Source organism: Erythrolamprus reginae, chromosome 6 (assembly GCF_031021105.1).
Source record: "Erythrolamprus reginae isolate rEryReg1 chromosome 6, rEryReg1.hap1, whole genome shotgun sequence".
Taxonomy (NCBI): Eukaryota; Metazoa; Chordata; class Lepidosauria; order Squamata; family Dipsadidae; genus Erythrolamprus; species Erythrolamprus reginae.
The window spans coordinates 10562201-10580128 of NC_091955.1; the positions used below are offsets into that span (position 1 = coordinate 10562201).

The window sequence follows — 17928 nt, forward strand, 5'->3', positions numbered from 1 at the left end:
ATGAGGACCCCGATTGTGGGGGCAATAGCCTTGCTCTGTTTAAAAAGTGCTATTGTTAACATGTTGTAAGCCGCCCTGAGTCTAAGGAGAAGGGCGGCATACAAATCGAATGAATGAATGAATGAATGAATGAATGAATGAATGAATGAATGAATGAATAAAATCAAGTCAGGTCAGGTCAGGTCATGTATTGCACCTCATAATGATTGGGCTGAATTGTGGCTGTTAAGTGAGGACAATGAGCAGTTCTTGACTTATGACCACAATTGGGATTGGAACCATCACTAAGTGATGCAACCTTGAATAGAATAGAATAGAATAGAATTCTTTATTGGCCAAGTGTGATTGGACACACAAGGAATTTGTCTTTGGTGCATAGGCTCTCAATGTACATAAAAGATAAAATACATTTGTCAAGAATAAGTGAGTTGTGTCCAGTTTTACATCTGTTTTGATAGGGTCTTTAAGCAAATTCACCCATTTAATTTGCTTTTCAGAAGTCCGCTGGGAAGGTCATAAATCTGCAAGTAATGTAAATGCATGATGTTTGCCAAGCACCCAAGTTTATCATAAGCCCAGGAGCATTGCCAAAGCTGAAAATGCAAGAACTGGTAGTTAGTTACTGCTTTCAAGTCCCTCGTAACTTTGAACAGTTGTTACAAATAGTTATAGCACAAAAACTACCAGCACCTATATTATAAATCAAGAGCAAGTGCATAACATGTAGAAAAAACAGGTCAGAAAAAACAGAGATATTAATTTTTATATGTAAAATTATTTCATTATAGCAAAGTTAAATATATTTAAAATAAAAATTCTATACACAGAAATTATCTTCACAATAAAAAGTTACCCATGGTATTCTTTTTGTAATTCACTGTTCCTTTTCATTTCTTGATGTAGTTGCTTTTCCAGTGATCGCTTTAATTCTAGTGCCTTATTTACTTTTTTCTTTTCATTCTCAAACTGTAAGAGAATAAGAACACATTTTCCAGACTCGACAACATTTTAAACACCCTATATTTTACGCACAGATAAATTTGTGATGGTATTCCACTTTCACTTTGAGCTTTGTGAAGTAAAATTAATATACAGTGGTACCTCGAGATACGAGTTTAATTCGTTCCGGACCTGGGCACTTAAGTCGAGCAGCTCTTATCTCGAACGACTTTTCCCCATAGGAATTAATGTAAATAATTTTAATTGGTTCCAGCCCTCAAAAAACTCACAAAGTTAGTCTAAATTATGCAGAAAGACATGTTTTTAATGAAGAAATGTACATGTACATATAAATGAATAATGAAGTTTCTTTCACTTAACTTGTAAACTTTCTTAAACTTTTAAATTTACATATGTTCAACTTCTCTGCCACCCAATCCTGTAGGACAGAGGTCCCCAACCCTTTTTGCACCAGGGACCGGCTTTAAGCGATCAAGAGAGGAATGGGTGAATGAATGGACGGAGGGTGGGAAGGAAGGAAGGAAAGAAAGAGGGAAGGGACAGGAACAGAGGAAGGAAGCAAGGAAACTTATGAAAGGGGAGAGTAAGAGAGGAATGAGTGAAGGGAGGGAGGGAGGGAAGAAGGTGGCAAGGAGAAAGAAAAGAAGAAATAGAGGAAGGGAAGGTAAAAGAGAGAAAGAAAAAGAGCTAACTTCCGCGTTCAGCTTCAGGAGACAGCTGCGAAGCGGCGCGCGTGTTTTAAAAGGTTGCAGCCGGCCTGGGGGGCTCGGGGGGGTGCTGGCAAGCCCCCCAGGCCGGCTGCAAGCACCCCCCGAGCCCCCCAGGCCGGCTGCAACCTTTTAAAACACGCGCGCCGCTTCGCAGCTGTCTCCTGAAGCCGAACACGGAAGTTAGCGTTCGGCTTCAGGAGACAGCTCCTTGGCGCTCGTATCTCGAATTTGGGCTAGTAAGTAGAACAAAAATATCTCTCCCCTCCCAGCTCTTATCTCGAGTTGCTCGCAAGTAGAGCAGCTCTTATGTCGGGGTTCCACTGTATTGAAATATATTTTATTTCTTGACATACATATTTATTTCCGTAATTTCCAAAATTGCTTTTTTATTAAGATTCTGCCCAGATTTCAAATGACCATCATAAAGCTATAATGTAGCAGTAATCTCTAACAAATTCCAGTGTTGATAAAACTTTTGATAAAACATTTTCTACTTAAGAACCCGAGCCTGGAAAATTTCCCAGGAAATTTGAGAACGGCACGAAGGCCTGGCCAGTTTTTTGCCATTCCACCTTTAATCCCGGCCACCTTGGGCTTTCTTGGGCTGCCAGAGGAGCCTTTTGGTGGCGCTGAAGGAGGCTTTGGAAGTCCAGAGCAAACAAAGCATTTTCCTTTCTCTGGATGCTTGGAGAGAGAATAAACCTCTGCCAGCGCCCAGAGAAAGAAACACTCCCTTCGCCCGGGGCAGTCCAGAGCGAACAAAGCATTTTCCTTTCTCTGGATGCTTGGAGAGAGAATAAACCTCTGCCAGCGCCCAGAGAAAAGAAACACTCCCTTCACTCTGGGCAGCCCAGAGCGAATGGAGTGTTTTCCTTTCTCTGGGCACTTGGAGAGGGAATAAAGGTTGACTCAGCCTTCCATCCTTCCCAGGTGAGTAAAACGAGGACCCAGATTGTTGGGGGCAATATGCTGAGTCTGTAAACTGCTTAGAGAGGGCTGTAAAAGCAGTATGAAACAGTATATAAGTCTAAATGCTACTGCTAATAGTATATACAGTGCAGTTCTCTTAAACTTTCTGATATCTACGATTCTTTCTTGTGCAATATATAAAGATTATCAGAAATCAAAGGAAACGATCTGCAAGTGAAATATGTCGATTATCTTATATGTGTAGTATCCTGCTGATCGTTTCATTTTTATGAAAATAAGCAGAATACCTGGTGGCTTAGTTGTTCCTCTATAGTGGTTTTTCCTGCCTGTAAGCTGGTTATCGTTTTCTCTAGATGATTTTGAACCTAGATCACCACAAAATGCAAAAGTCCAGTCTTAGAAATTGTCTAAAAATCTACTTCGTTATTTATGTCCTAGCTTACTACCGTGTTTCCCCGAAAGTAAGACAGTGTCTTACTTTCTTTTTATCCCCAAAAGCCCCACTATGTCTTACTTTCGGGGTATGTCTTATATTGGAAAAAACGGTGCGCGCTGGAGTCAGAAAAAGACATAGACAGATGGGGAGGGAGCCGGCCGGCCGGCGAGGCCCGGAGTGCGCTGCCAGCTGGGAAGGAAGGAAGGAGGGAGGCGGCCCCCGCCCCCGCTGCTTTCCCCGCCACGCTGCTCCCAAGCGCCTTCCTCGCCCTCGCCGCCTTCTCGCTCTCCAGGTCCAGCTAGATGAGAGGGAGGCGGCAATACCCCCGTGTTTCCCCGAAAGTAAGACATATGTCTTACTTTCGGGGTACGGCTTATATTAGCCGACCCCCCTGAGACCCCCGATACGTCTTACAATCGGGGGTGTCTTACTATCGGGGAAACAGGGTATTGTTACATTCATGATTTCAATAATTACAATTTATTTATTTATGACTTCTGAAAATGAGGGAAACTCATTCAGTATGCTATAATACTTGTCTAAAACATTACGTTTTTATAAAAAATTATAAAAAAGAGTAAAAGAATTAAAAATGAAATCTTAATACAGTGATATCTCGTCTTACAAACGCCTCGTCATACAAACTTTTCGAGATACAAACCCGGGGTTTAAGATTTTTTGCCTCTTCTTACAAACTATTTTCACCTTACAAACCCACTGCCACCGCTGGAATGACCCCCCTCCGGACTTCCATTGCCAGCGAAGCACCCTTTTTTGCACTGCTGGGATTCCCCTAAGGCTCCCCTCCATGGGAAACCCCACCTCCGGACTTCCGTGTTTTTGTGATGCTGCAGGGGAATTCCAGCAGGGGAATCCCAGCAGTGCAAAAACGGGCACTTCTCTGGCAACGGAAGTCTAGAGGTGGGGTTTCCCAGTGAGGGGAGCATCAGTGAAATTGCAGCATCGCAAAAACACAGAAGTCCGGAGGTGGGGTTTCGAGGACTTTGGTGTTTTTGCAATGCTGCGATTTCACTGATGCTCCCTTCACTGGGAAACCCCACCTCCGGACTTCTGTTGCCAGCAAAGCCGTCGTTTTTGCGATGCTGGGATTCCCCTGCTGGGATTCCCCTGCAGCATCGCAAAAACACAGAAGTCCAGAGGGGGTTTTTCCCATGGAGGGGAGTCTCAGGGGAATCCCAGCAGCACAAAAACGGGAACTTCGGCTGGCAAAAGGGGTGAATTTTGGGCTTGCACGCATTAATCGCTTTTCCATTGATTCCTATGGGAAACATTGTTTCGTCTTACAAACTTTTCACCTTAAGAACCTTGTTCCGGAACCAATTAAGTTTGTAAGACAAGGTATCACTGTACTCCAAAATATTATGGCTGACTTACAGAAAAACTCCCCTGTTGGTCATTTTGAAGTATCTCAATTCTATCATTTTGATGTTTTGTTGTAGCTTCCAATCTGGCGTTTTCTATTTCAAGTCTTAAAAGAAAAAACAGATAGTCTCAAAACAGGATACAATGCCACTATATTTCTTCCTCTTTATGTGTTTCAATGATTCTCTACCATATGGAAATATAAATTTCAGAAGAATTTTTTTTAATCAATTCTCATAATTTGGTACATTTAAATTTCAGAGTGGTTTACCTCTGTATGTGCCCTTCTAATTCTTGTATAGAATTATTTGTTCTTGATGATGCTACCAGAAGATCCTGTAGCTTCTGAGAGGCCGTACTTGCTTCACGTTCCTTACTATCCAAAGCATGTCTTAATTCATGAATTGATCGTTCACAACGGATATTTTGTTCTTCTGAATCTTGCAACTGTAAAATTTGAGAGCCAATGTATAAGCAATGTGCTCCTGCTATGATATACCCTACGAAAGCCTAGTCACCTTATCCTAGACTCTTGTAGTTTCTAAAACCCCTTCAAGGGCACCCCTATACCTCCTATATTACCACCTCTTACAATACGAGGCAACGCAGTATCAACAGTAGAATCTTTCAAGTTTCTATCATAGAATAGAATAGAATTTTATTGGCCAAGTGTGATTAAACACACAAGGAATTTGTCTTGGTGCATATGCTCTCAGCGTACATAAAATAAAATACAGTGGAACCCCGACATAAGAGCTGCTCTACTTAAGAGCAACTCGAGATAAGAGCTGGGAGGGGAGAGATATTTTTGTTCTACTTACAAGCCCAAATTCGAGATACAAGCGCCAAGGAGCTGTCTCCTGAAGCCAAACGCTAACTTCCGCGTTCGGCTTCAGGAGACAGCTGCGAAGCGGCGCGCGTGTTTTAAAAGGTTGCAGCCGGCCTGGGGGGCTCGGGGGGGTGCTTGCAGCTTTCTTTCTTGCTCTTTTTCTTTCTCTCTTTTACCTTCCCTTCCTCTATTTCTTCTTTTCTTTCTCCTTCCCACCTTCTTCCCTCCCTCCCTCCCTTCACTCATTCCTCTCTTACTCTCCCCTTTCATAAGTTTCCTTGCTTCCTTCCTCTGTTCCTGTCCCTTCCCCCTTTCTTTCTTTCTTTCTTTCTTTCTTGCTTGCTCTTTTTCTTTCTCTCTTTTACCTTCCCTTCCTCTATTTCTTCTTTTCTTTCTCCTTCCCACCTTCTTCCCTCCCTCCCTCCCTTCACTCATTCCTCTCTTTCTCTCCCCTTTCATAAGTTTCCTTGCTTCCTTCCTCTGTTCCTGTCCCTTCCCTCTTTCCTTCCTTCCTTCCCACCCTCCGTCCATTCATTCACCCATTCCTCTCTTGATCGCTTAAAGCCGGTCCCTGGTGCAAAAAGGGTTGGGGACCTCTGTCCTACAGGATTGGGTGGCAGAGAAGTTGAACATATGTAAATTTAAAAGTTTAAGAAAGTTTACAAGTTAAGTGAAAGAAACTTCATTATTCATTTATATGTACATGTACATTTCTTCATTAAAAACATGTCTTTCTGCATAATTTAGACTAACTTTGTGAGTTTTTTGAGGGCTGGAACCAATTAAAATTATTTACATTAATTCCTATGGGGAAAAGTCGTTCGAGATAAGAGCTGCTCGACTTAAGAGCCCAGGTCCAGAACGAATTAAACTCGTATCTCGAGGTACCACTGTATACATTTGTCAGGAATCATGTGGTACGACACTTAATGATTGTCATAGGGGTCAAATAAGCACTGAAGAAGCAATATTAATAAAAATCTTAGGATATAAGCAACAAGTTACAGTCATACAGTCAACATGGGAGGAAATGGGTGATAGGAATGATGAGAAAAACTAGTAGAATAGAAGTGCAGATTTAGTAGAAAGTCTGACAGTGTTGAGGGAATTATTTGTTTAGCAGAGTGATGGTGTTCGGAAAAAAACTGTTCTTGTGTCTAGTTGTCTTGGTGTGCAGTGCTCTGTAGCGACGTTTTGAGGGTAGGAGTTGAAACAGTTTGTGTCCAGGATGTGATGGGTCAGTAAATATTTTCCCCACCCTCTTTTTGATTTGTGCAGTATACAGGTCCTCAATGGAAGGCAGGTTGGCAGCAATTGCTTTTTCTGCAGTTCTGATTGTCCTCTGAAGTCTGTGTCGGTCCTGTTGGGTTGCAGCACCAAACCAGACAATTATAGAGGTGCAGATGATAGACTCAATAATTCCTCTGTAGAACTGTATCAGCAGCTCCTTGGGCAGTTTGAGCTTCCTGAGCTGGCACAGAAAGAACATTCTTTGTTGTCATATCTCAAGACTTAAAATTGACACCTAACATTAAAAGCATTATCAAAAAAGCTCAACAAAGAATGTTCTTTCTGCGCAAACTCAGAAAGCTCAAACTGCCCAAAGAGCTGCTGATTCAGTTCTACAGAGGAATTATTGAGTCTGTCATCTGCACCTCCATAACTGTCTGGTTTGGCTCTGCAACCCAACAGGACCGACACAGATTTCAACTGATAATTAGAACTGCATAAAAAAACAATTGCTACCAACTTGCCTCACACTGAGGGTCTGTATACACAAGTCAAAAAGAGGGCTGTGAAACTATCTACAGACCTCCACACATCCTGGACATAAATTGTTTCAAGTTCTACCCTCAAAAATATAGGGCACTACACACGAAAACAACTAGACACAAGGACAGTTTTTCCCGAATGCCATAACTCTGCTTAACAACTAATTCCCAAAACATTGTCAAATAATTCATTAAGATTGTTTATGTTTATGTTTATTAGATTTGTATGCCACCCCTCTCCGCAGACTCGGGGCGGCTCACAATACAATAAAAAACAATTTATAACAAATCTAATAAATTTAAAATTTAAAAAACCCCATTATTAAACAGACATACATACAAGCATACCATACATAAATTGAATAGGCCCAGGGGAGATATTTCAGTTCCCCCATGCCTGACGACAAAGGTGGGTTTTAAGGAGTTTACGAAAGGCAAGAAGGGTAGGGGCAGTTCTAATCTCTGGGGGGAGCTGGTTCCAGAGGGCTGGGGCCGCCACAGAGAAGGCTCTTCCTCTGGGGCCCGCCAACCGACATTGTTTAGTTGACGGGACCCGGAGAAGGCCCACTCTGTGGGACCTAATCGGTCGCTGGGATTCGTGCGGCAGGAGGCGGTCTCGGAGATATTCTGGTCCAATGCCATGAAGGGCTTTAAAGGTCATAACCAACACTTTGAATTGTGACCGGAAATTGATCGGCAACCAATGCAGACTGCGGAGTGTTGGAGTAACATGGGCATACCTAGGTAAGCCCATGAAAGCTCTTGCAGCTGCATTCTGCACAGTCTGAAGTTTCCGAACACTTTTCAAAGGTAGCCCCATGTAGAGAGCATTACAGTAGTCAAGCCTCGAAGTGATGAGGGCATGAGTGACTGTGAGCAGTGAGTCCCGGTCCAGATAGGGCCGCAACTGGTGCACCAGGTGAACCTGGGCAAACGCCCCCCTCGCCACAGCTGAAAGATGGTTCTCTAATGTGAGCTGTGGATCAAGGAGGACGCCCAAGTTGCGGACCCTCTCTGAGGGGGTCAATAATTCCCCCCCCCGGGGGTGATGGACGGACAGGTGGACTTGTCCTTGGGAGGCAAAACCCACAGCCACACCGTCTTATCAGGGTTCAGTTTGAGTCTGTTGACACCCATCCAGGCCCCAACAGCCTCCAGACACGGGCACATCACTTCCACTGCTTCGTTGACTGGACAAGGGGTGGAGATGTAAAGCTGGGTATCATCTGCATATTGATGATACCTCACCACATGCCCTTGGATCATCTCACCCAGCGGTTTCATGTAGATATTAAATAGCAGGGCGGAGAGGACCGACCCCTGAGGCACCCCACAAGGGAGAGACCTCGAGGTCGACCTCTGACCCCCCACTAACACCGATTGCGACCGACCGGAGAGGTAGGAGGGGAACCACTGAAGAACAGTGCCTCCCATTCCCAACCCCTCCAGCCGGTGCAGAAGGATACCATGGTCGATGGTATCGAAAGCCGCTGAGAGGTCAAGAAGTACCAGGACAGAGGATACACCCCTGTCCCGGGCCTGCCAGAGATCATCCATCAACGCGACCAAAGCAGTTTCCGTGCTGTAACCGGACCTGAAACCCGACTGCTGGGGACCTAGATAATCGGCTTCTTCCAAGGACCGCTGGAGATGGAGTGCTACCATCATCTCAACAACCTTCCCCATAAAGGGAAGGTTGGAGACTGGACGATAGTTATTAAGTACGGCTGGGTCCACGGAAGGCTTCTTGAGGAGGGGGCGCACCAGCGCCTCTTTAAAGGGTGTTGGAAAGGATCCCCTCCCCAAGGAAGCGTTGACAATCTCCTGGACCCAGCTCCGTGTCACCACCCTGCTGGCCGAAACCAGCCAGGAGGGACACGGATCCAGTAAGCAGGTGGCAGAACTCACAGCTCCAATGGCCTTGTCCACTTCATCAGGTGTCACCAGATCAAACTCTTCCCAGACAGGTGGACAAGTACAGGCCCCAGTCACCTCGACTGACTCGTTGTCAGTCGACTCTGTTTTACAATTGGAGTCGAGGTCCGCCCGAATCCGAGCGATTTTATCAGCGAAAAACGTGTTAAAATCCTCGGCACTACTCTGCAAGGGCTCCCCAACTCCCCCCTGGTTAAGAAGGGAGCGGGTCACCCTGAACAGAGCGGCCGGGCGGGATTCCGCTGATGCAATCAGGGCGGCATGATACGGGCATCTTGCCGCCTTGAGCGCCACTTTGTAAGTCTTAATATGAGCTCTTACAAGTGTTCGATCGGATTCAGACTTACTCTTCCCCCATCGCTTCTCTAGACGTCTCTTCTGGCGTTTCAACTCCCGGAGCTCCTCGTTGAACCATGGAGCTCTACAGGGTCTAGCGCCACGGAGAGGTCGCAAAGACGCAATCCGATCAAGAGCCTACGCTGCAGCCTTGTTCCAGGCCTCCGCAAAAGACTCCGCTGAACTGTGGACGAGTGCATCTGGAATAACCCCAAGTGCCGTCTGAAAGCCCTCTGGGTCCATCAGGCGTCTGGGGCGCAACATCTTAATCGGTTCCCGATTAAGATGGAGGGGAGGATTCTATTTATTCTTCTTTTCCTTACTAGTATCCATCTCTTCCCACTTATTACTATAACCATGCTGTTGTATCTTTCAATTATATTGTTTTTATTTGTTTCCTAGTACAATTTGATAGCTTATTAGCAACCTTGGCTATCGCTAAGTTTTGTATCTTTTTATTCTTAATTATTTTATCCTCCTTATGTACATTGAGAGCACCTAAGACAAATTCCTTGTGTGTCTAATCATACTTGGCCAATAAAGAATTCTATTCTACGAAGTATTCTATTCTATTCTTCTCTTAAGCACATTGCAGTAATTTTACTGCAAAATAATTAGTGGATAGATAATAGAAACAAGATAATATCACATACAAGAAACATCCTGACCAAATGGCAAATAAGCCCTTTTTGTCAAAGCCCAGATCTACAATTAATCCTTTGAAGGAAGAACAAAACAGGAAAAGTCATTCCCCATTTTCTGAGATTTCCTCCAACCGGATGACGGAAAGAAGAAACTTCAATATTATCTGCATAGAGAAGGTACCCAAACCTGTCATCCTTGATAATCATTAACACAATGATTACATACAGAAGTTGAGTAACCTGGGGGACACCCTAACCCTAGCCTTTATGTCGCTTGGCGGGCCCCAGGGGAAGAGCCTTCTCTGTGGTGGCCCCGGTCCTCTGGAATCAACTCCCCCCCGGAGATTAGAACTGCCCCCACCCTCCTTGTCTTTCGTAAACTACTCAAGACCCATCTATACCACCAGGCATGGGGGAGTTGAGACACCTTTCCCCCAGGCTCTTTATATTTTATATTTGGTATGTATGTGTTGCTTGGTTTTTAAATATGATAGGGTTTTATACGCTTCTTTTTTAATATTAGATTTGTTTTGCTATAATATTGTTTTTTTATTATTGTTGTGAGCTGCCCCGAGTCTTCGTAGATGGGCGGCATACAAATCTAATAAATAATAATAATAATAATAATAATAATAATAATAATAATAATAATAATAATATAATCACCTACAAAAAGATATTGACAAAATTGAATGGGTCCAAAGACGGGCTACAAGAATGGTGGAAGGTCTTAAGCATAAAACGTATCAGGAAAGACTTCATGAACTCAATCTGTAGAGTCTGGAGGACAGAAGGAAAAGGGGGGACATGATCGAAACATTTAAATATGTTAAAGGGTTAAATAAGGTCCAGGAGGGAAGTGTTTTTAATAGGAAAGTGAACACAAGAACAAGGGGAGACAATCTGAAGTTAGTTGGGGGAATGATCAAAGGCAACATGAGAAAATATTATTTTACTGAAAGAGTAGTAGATCCTTGGAACAAACTTCCTGCAGACGTGGTTGGTAAATCCACAGTAACTGAATTTAAGCATGCCTGGGATAAACATAGATCCATTGTAAGATAAAATACAGGAAATAGTATAAGGGCAGATTAGATGGACCATGAGGTCTTTTTCTGCTGTCAATCTTCTATGTTTCTATTATTATTATTATTATTATTATTATTATTATTATTATTATTATTATTATTATTATGCATCCCACAGTTAGAAAGCATCTAATATAAATGTTGCAAGCTTACCTTACATTTCATTCTTTCTATTTCCTTCTGGAGTTGCTGTTTATCTTCCTCCAAGTCAATACGATGACGTGTTGAAACTTCCAAAGAAGCTTCTGTCATACATTTCGTTTTGAGGGAATCTGCTAGTTCTTGCTGCAATTGCCTTGTTGTACTCTAAAAAATATTTTTAACCAAAAAATAATTATTTATTTTTTTTATTTATTGGATTTGTATGCCGCCCCTCTCCGTAGACTCATGCAAAGTACAGTGTTCCCTCGCTTTTCGCGGGGGATGCGTTCTGAGACCGCCAGCGAAAGTTGAATTTCCGCGAAGTAGAGATGCGGAAGTAAATACACTATTTTTGGCTATGAACAGTATCACAAACCTTCCCTTAACACTTCAAACCCCTGAATTGCAATTTCCCATTCCCTTAGCAACCATTTAGATTATTATTCACCATGTTTATTTATTAAAGTTTATTTTAAAAAATATTTATTAAAGGCAGATGAAAGTTTGGCGATGAAATAGGACGTCATTGGGCGAGAAAAACCGTGGTATAGGGAAAAAACCCGTGAAGTATTTTTTAATTAATATTTTTGAAAAACCGTGGTATAGACTTTTTGCGAAGTTCGAACCCACGAAAATCGAGGGAACACTGTAGACTGAAGTGGTTATATTTTAACTTACCTAAATAATATTTATAATGGGTAAAAATGTTCAATGACATATGAGTTTGTGCATGTACTGTATGTATATGTCTCTATGTTCATATATACTATACCGGGCTAAGCAAAGTTGTCTCTTCTGTGACATGTGGACTTCAACTCCGAGAATTCCTGAGCTAGCATGATTGGCTCAGGAATTCTGGGAGTTGAAGTCCACAAGTCATAGAAGAGACAACTTTGCCTACTGCTGTACTATACCATACATACATATGCAAGTAGTTTTCTTTTCTGACCAATGCCAACCAAAGCAATGAACAATTTGCTAGCAGAAGAAATGCAAAAAATTATTTAAAGGGCGCAATAAAATGACAACATTTTACTTCCATCATTACCATATTACTATATTCAATTAATATACAGTATTCCCTCGATTTTCGCGGGGGATGCGTTCCGAGACCGCCTGCGAAAGTCGAATTTCCGCGAAGTAGAGATGCGGAAGTAAATACATCATTTTTGGCTATGAACAGTATCACAAGCCTTCCCTTAACACTTTAAACCCCTAAATTGCGATTTTCCATTCCCTTAGCAACCATTCAGATTATTACTCACCATGTTTATTTATTAAAGGTTATTTAAAAAAATATTTATTAAAGGTGGACGAAAGTTTGGTGATGACATATGACGTCATCAGGTGGGAAATACCGTATTATAGGGGAAAACCCGCAAAGTATTTTTTAATTAATATTTTTGAAAAACCGTGGTATAGACTTTTTGCGAAGTTTGAACCCATGAAAATCGAGGGAACACTGCAGTGTCTCCAAGGGAAAATTAAGCTTAGTTTAGAAATCTGTAATCCTGAAAAATGATTACATTGATGGAATTGACAGAACGTAAATCATACTTACCTCTCTATCTATTTGCTCAGATTCATATTTAATGACTTGGTCCTGTAAACTATTACACTTTGCAATTAATTCTTCACATCTCTCTTTCATCATCTGAACTTGCTTTTCATGATCTCCTCTGAGCTTATTAAAAATATCGCTGAATTTATTTTGAGCGTCAGTCACTGCTTTCTCTTTGATGATGCCCTTGTTCTGAAAATCTTCAAGCTGTTGTCGGAGTAAGAGATTTTCACTTTGGACTTGTGCTAAACGTTCTTGCATAGATTTGTCTTTTATTTCATATGTGCTTATTTGATCCTTTGCGGCTTGTTGTGCGTTTTCAAGCTCTTTCGCTTGGCGCTGCGACTGATTTAGTTCTCTTTCAATACTCTCTAACAACAAGTTCTTTTCCCGGAGACTGTGAATTGCGTGGTGAAGCTCATTTTCAAGATTATTAGCTTTGCTTTCAGCTTTTCCTAACTGTTGAGACAAACCGCTGTTTGTTTCTCGTACAGTACACACATCATGATTCAATTTGTCTTTTAAGCGGAGCCATTCATCCCTCTCTCGCTGACGCAATCGTTCAAGATCACTTTTTGATACTTGACAACGATCAAGTTCCTGAAGAGCGGAACTCAAGCGAGAGTGTAGTGAATCAAGTTCTATTTCCGATTTTTCTTTATTTTCCTCGAAATGTTCCAATTGGGATGCTATCATTGCAGCCTCAGTTTTTGATACGTTTATTTGTCCACTGTATTGTAAAACCGTTTGAGTCAAAGTGTCTTCATTAAGTTTCAGTTCTCTATTTTTTTCTTTCAAACTTTCTATTTCTTCCAAATATTTCCTTTCATCCTCCTCGTGCTGAATCTTGATGCGATCAACTTCTGATTTTAATACAGCAAGTTCATCTTGTAGCATTTGATTTCTATGTAATAATTCTTTTTCGTGGTCATGATGATCAACCATCTGAACATTTAATAAGCAGAAAGATAAATAAATACATACATACAATCTTGTGAGAATTATCTATAGAATCTAGGCATCTAAGGCCTAGATAGATACAAAACACTCTTATTAGAATACTGAACTTCCAACCTTTTGGACAGTGGACCTTGTCAGAAAACGCACCCAGAGAAGGCCAACTCTGTGGGACCTGACCGGTCGCTGGGATTCGTGCGGCAGAAGGCGGTCTCACAGGTATCCTGGTCCGGTGCCATGAAGGGCTTTATAGGTCATAACCAACACTTTGAATTGTGACCGGAAACTGATCGGCAACCACTGCAGACTGCGGAGTGTTGGTGTAACATGGGCATATTTGGAAAAGCCCATGATTGCTCTCGCAGCTGCATTCTGCACGATCTGAAGTTTCCGAACACTCTTCAAAGGTAGCCCCATGTAGAGAGTGTTACAGTAGTCGAGGTGATGAGGGCATGAGTGACTGTGAGCAACAACCCCCGGTCCAAATAGGGCCGCAACTGGTGCACCAGGCGAACCTGGGCAAACGCCCCCCTCGCCACAAGCTTAAGTTTTGTATTAAGTTCTGTAATTTGTATCTGTATCGGATGTGCGCTGGTTTGCATTACCTGCATTATCTGCTGGAAGGCCTGCTGACATAGAGATGAATATCCCCACGAATAGGGAAGTCTGCATTATGATGCAGGACATATAGACGTTCTAAGAATTTTAAAAATTCTTAGAAAAAATTAAAAGAGGGGGGGATTGTGAGAATTATCTATAGAATCTAGGCATCTAAGGCCTAGATAGATACAAAACACTCTTATCAGAGTACTGAACTTCCAAACTTTTGGACAGCGGACTTTGCCAGAAAATGCAAAAGAACAAAAAAACATGTTTACATCCTGTATCAGATATGAAGAAATCCTATTTTCAGGCCAAGAAACATTCATAAAGCAAAAACAACAACTCGATGGATTAATCAAAGTGTTGGTTATGACCTATAAAGCCTTTCATGGCACCGGACCAGAATATCTCTGGGACCGCCTTCTGCCGCACGAATCCCAGCGACCAGTCAGGTCCCACAGAGTTGGCCTTCTCCGGGTCCCGTCAACTAAACAATGTCGTTTGGCGGGACCCAGGGGAAGAGCCTTCTCTGTGGCGGCCCCGACCCTTTGGAACCAACTCCCCCCAGATATCAGAGTTGCCCCCACCCTCCTAGCCTTTCGTTAGCTCCTTAAAACCCACCTCTGTCGTCAGGCATGGGGGAATTGACATTTTCACTCCCCCTAGGCTTATAAAATTTATGCATGGTATGCTGGTATGTATGATTGGTTTCTAAACTGGGGTTTTTTAAATTAACTTAAATATTAGATTTGTTTACATTGTATTGTTGTTGCTGTGAGCCGCCCCGAGTCTGCGGAGAGGGGCGGCATACAAATCTGATAAATAAATAAATAAATAAATCTAGAGAGTTCTGAGGAACTATGATGAAATTGGATGCAAGACCACCCCATATATGGACAAATAATGGACAGGGAGGAGGGGCGTAAACAAGACATAACAATCCTATATAAGATGATTCTTGTAATTAGGTACTTTACCTTCAGAGGTACATGGGTATTCTTCCCGTGACTTCTCTAGGTCCCTGTATGATACTTTATGCTCATACCGGAAGTTTTGTTTATGTTATGTTATGTTTCATATATGTTTCTATGATTTATATCAAGTTGTTAATAAAGACTTTTAGCTTTTATTCTCTTGGTCTGTTTACAGAGGAAGCTGGCACAGAAAGTTGTGAGCCACAACCACCTGCCAGAACGACTCTTCCTAATTTCTGGGGACTGGTTGAAAAAGATCCATGCTGAAATCCAAGTAGGATTTTCAGCCGCAGAGTGAAAAGGCTTCTGAAATCTCTCTGCTTTCTGGCTGAAAATCTTGCTTGGATTTTGACATGAAGGATTTCAAAAGTTGCCTCTCTGCTTAGGGTCTGAAAATTCTCCAGGCCAATCGAAGCAGGATTTTCAGCCATTGGAAAAATTTTAAGCTCCAGAACAGACAGGTTTCAAAACCTTTCAATTCAGTACTGAAAATCCATATGGCTCTTATGTTCGACATCTATCTATCTATCTATCTATCTATCTATCTATCTATCTATCTATCTATCTATCTATCTATCTACCTACCTACCTACCTATCCTATCCATCCTATCCTATCCATCTATCCTATCTATCTATCCTATCTATCTATCTATCTATCTATCTATCTATCTATCTATCTATCTATCTATCTATCTATCTATCTATCTATCTAATCTATCTATCTATCTATCTATCTATCTATCTTATCTATCTATCTTATCTATCTAATCTATCTATCTATCTATCTATCTATCTATCTAATCTATCTTATCTATCTATCTATCTATCTATCTATCTATCTATCTATCTATCTATCTATCTATCTAATCTATCTTATCTATCTATCTATCTATCTATCTATCTATCTAATCTATCTTATCTATCTTATCTATCTATCTATCTATCTATCTATCTATCTATCTATCTATCTAATCTATCTATCTATCTATCTATCTATCTATCTATCTATCTATCTATCTATCTATCTATCTATCTATCTATGTATCTATCTATGTATCTATCTATCTATCTATCTATCTATCTATCTATCTATCTATCTATCTATCTATCTATCTATCTATCTATCTATCTATCTATCTAGTCCAATGCACAATACACATTGAAGAGACTAGACATGTAGTAATATATATAAAGAAAAGGATAGAAGAAAAGATATAAAAATAGAGAAGATATATGAAAGGAAGAAAAGATAAATGAGATAAGGAGAGACAATTGGACAGGGGACCGAAGGCACACTAGTGCACTTATGTATGGCTTCCTCATTCTATCCTCCACTTGGCAGTTCCTGGGACTTGTAACTTTCTGCTGGTTTTCCCGCTGCCTTGATTTTAGAAAGCCGCAGGCAATTGACTCATCTAACAAACAGAGCATTCAGTTAATGACAGAATAGAATAGAATAGAATTTTATTGGCCAAGTGTGATTGGACACACAAGGAATTTGTCTTGGTGCATATGCTCTCAGCGTACATAAAATAAAATATACAGCAATGAAGACTGTTTGATTGCTGTGGCTAAACAAAGCAGTTGCATTTGCAAGCATAAATTCCTATCTCAACTAGGGTCAAAAGTCAAAAGACTAGGAGAAATATTTTTTTTTAATTGAAAAATGACAAAAATGAAATCTAAGGTAAGAAAAAGTCTCCTTTGAGTCACTCAACTCATAGTTTGTTTATTCATTCATTCATTCATTCATTCATTCATTTATCATTCATTCATTCATTCATTCATTCAATCATTCATTCATTCATTCATTCATTCATTCATTTAATCATTCATTCATTCATTCATTTATTTATTAGATTTGTATGCCGCCCCTCTTCGTAAACTTGGGGCGGCCCACAACAATAATCATAACAATATACAATGTAACAAATCTAATATTAAAAGAAAGTATCTAAAATCCCGTCATTTAAAAAAGCATACAACACTAGCATACCATACATAAACTCTATAAGCCTGGGGGAGATGTCTCAATTCCCCCATGCCTGGCGATATAGGTGGGTCTTAAGCAATTTACGAAAGGCAAGGAGGATGGGGGCAGTTCTCATCTCTGGGCGGAGTTGATTCCAGAGGGCCGGGGCCGCCACAGAGAAGGCTCTTCCCCCGGGGCCCACCAAACGACATTGTTCAGTCATGGTGTTTAATATTTAAATATTTAAAATATTTAGCAAAGCAGATACCTCTGAGTGTTTTGTAGCTACCTTTTTTGATTCTTCTTCCAATTCCTTCTGCCTCAAGAACTGGGCATTTAAAATATCTTCTTGCATGGCTCTGGCATTTTGTTCTCGACAAAGTTGTGTTTGTGTTTCATTACGTTCTTCTTCAACCTATAAAATATTAGCCTTGTATAAAATAATAAGCTGACCACTTTGTTATGATCTGACAGGTCTGACAAATGTGTATACAGCTACAATTAGAAGGAAGAGAAGTTTTATTGTATAGAGAATACAATATACATTAAATAGATACTGACAATTGAGCAACTAAATAAAAAAAATCTAACACCAATAGTTAAATATGTAAAATAATTACTATGAACGTTAGAAACACTGTTACTAAACAGTGTTACAGGCCTGTCATCTTAAAATCTGTTCCGTTAGTGGAAGCT

At 41.1% G+C, this 17928-nt stretch overlaps 1 protein-coding gene across 5 annotated transcripts in view; it reads right to left on the bottom strand.

The window, feature by feature from the left end:
• LOC139169284 (ankyrin repeat domain-containing protein 26-like) overlaps positions 1-17928 on the bottom strand; it is a 97029-nt gene that overhangs the window by 20587 nt on the left and 58514 nt on the right. For 3 of the 5 annotated variants that reach the window (XM_070755235.1, XM_070755237.1, XM_070755234.1), the window contains 7 exons: positions 17501-17647; positions 12726-13670; positions 11177-11329; positions 4691-4866; positions 4432-4525; positions 2888-2965; positions 854-966 (listed from right to left, as the gene is read on the bottom strand). In XM_070755235.1, the coding sequence (XP_070611336.1) occupies positions 854-966; positions 2888-2965; positions 4432-4525; positions 4691-4866; positions 11177-11329; positions 12726-13670; positions 17501-17647 (1706 nt within the window). The remainder of the gene's footprint in view (positions 1-853; positions 967-2887; positions 2966-4431; positions 4526-4690; positions 4867-11176; positions 11330-12725; positions 13671-17500; positions 17648-17928) is intronic. The other 2 variants (XM_070755238.1, XM_070755236.1) reach the window with 1 other exon arrangement.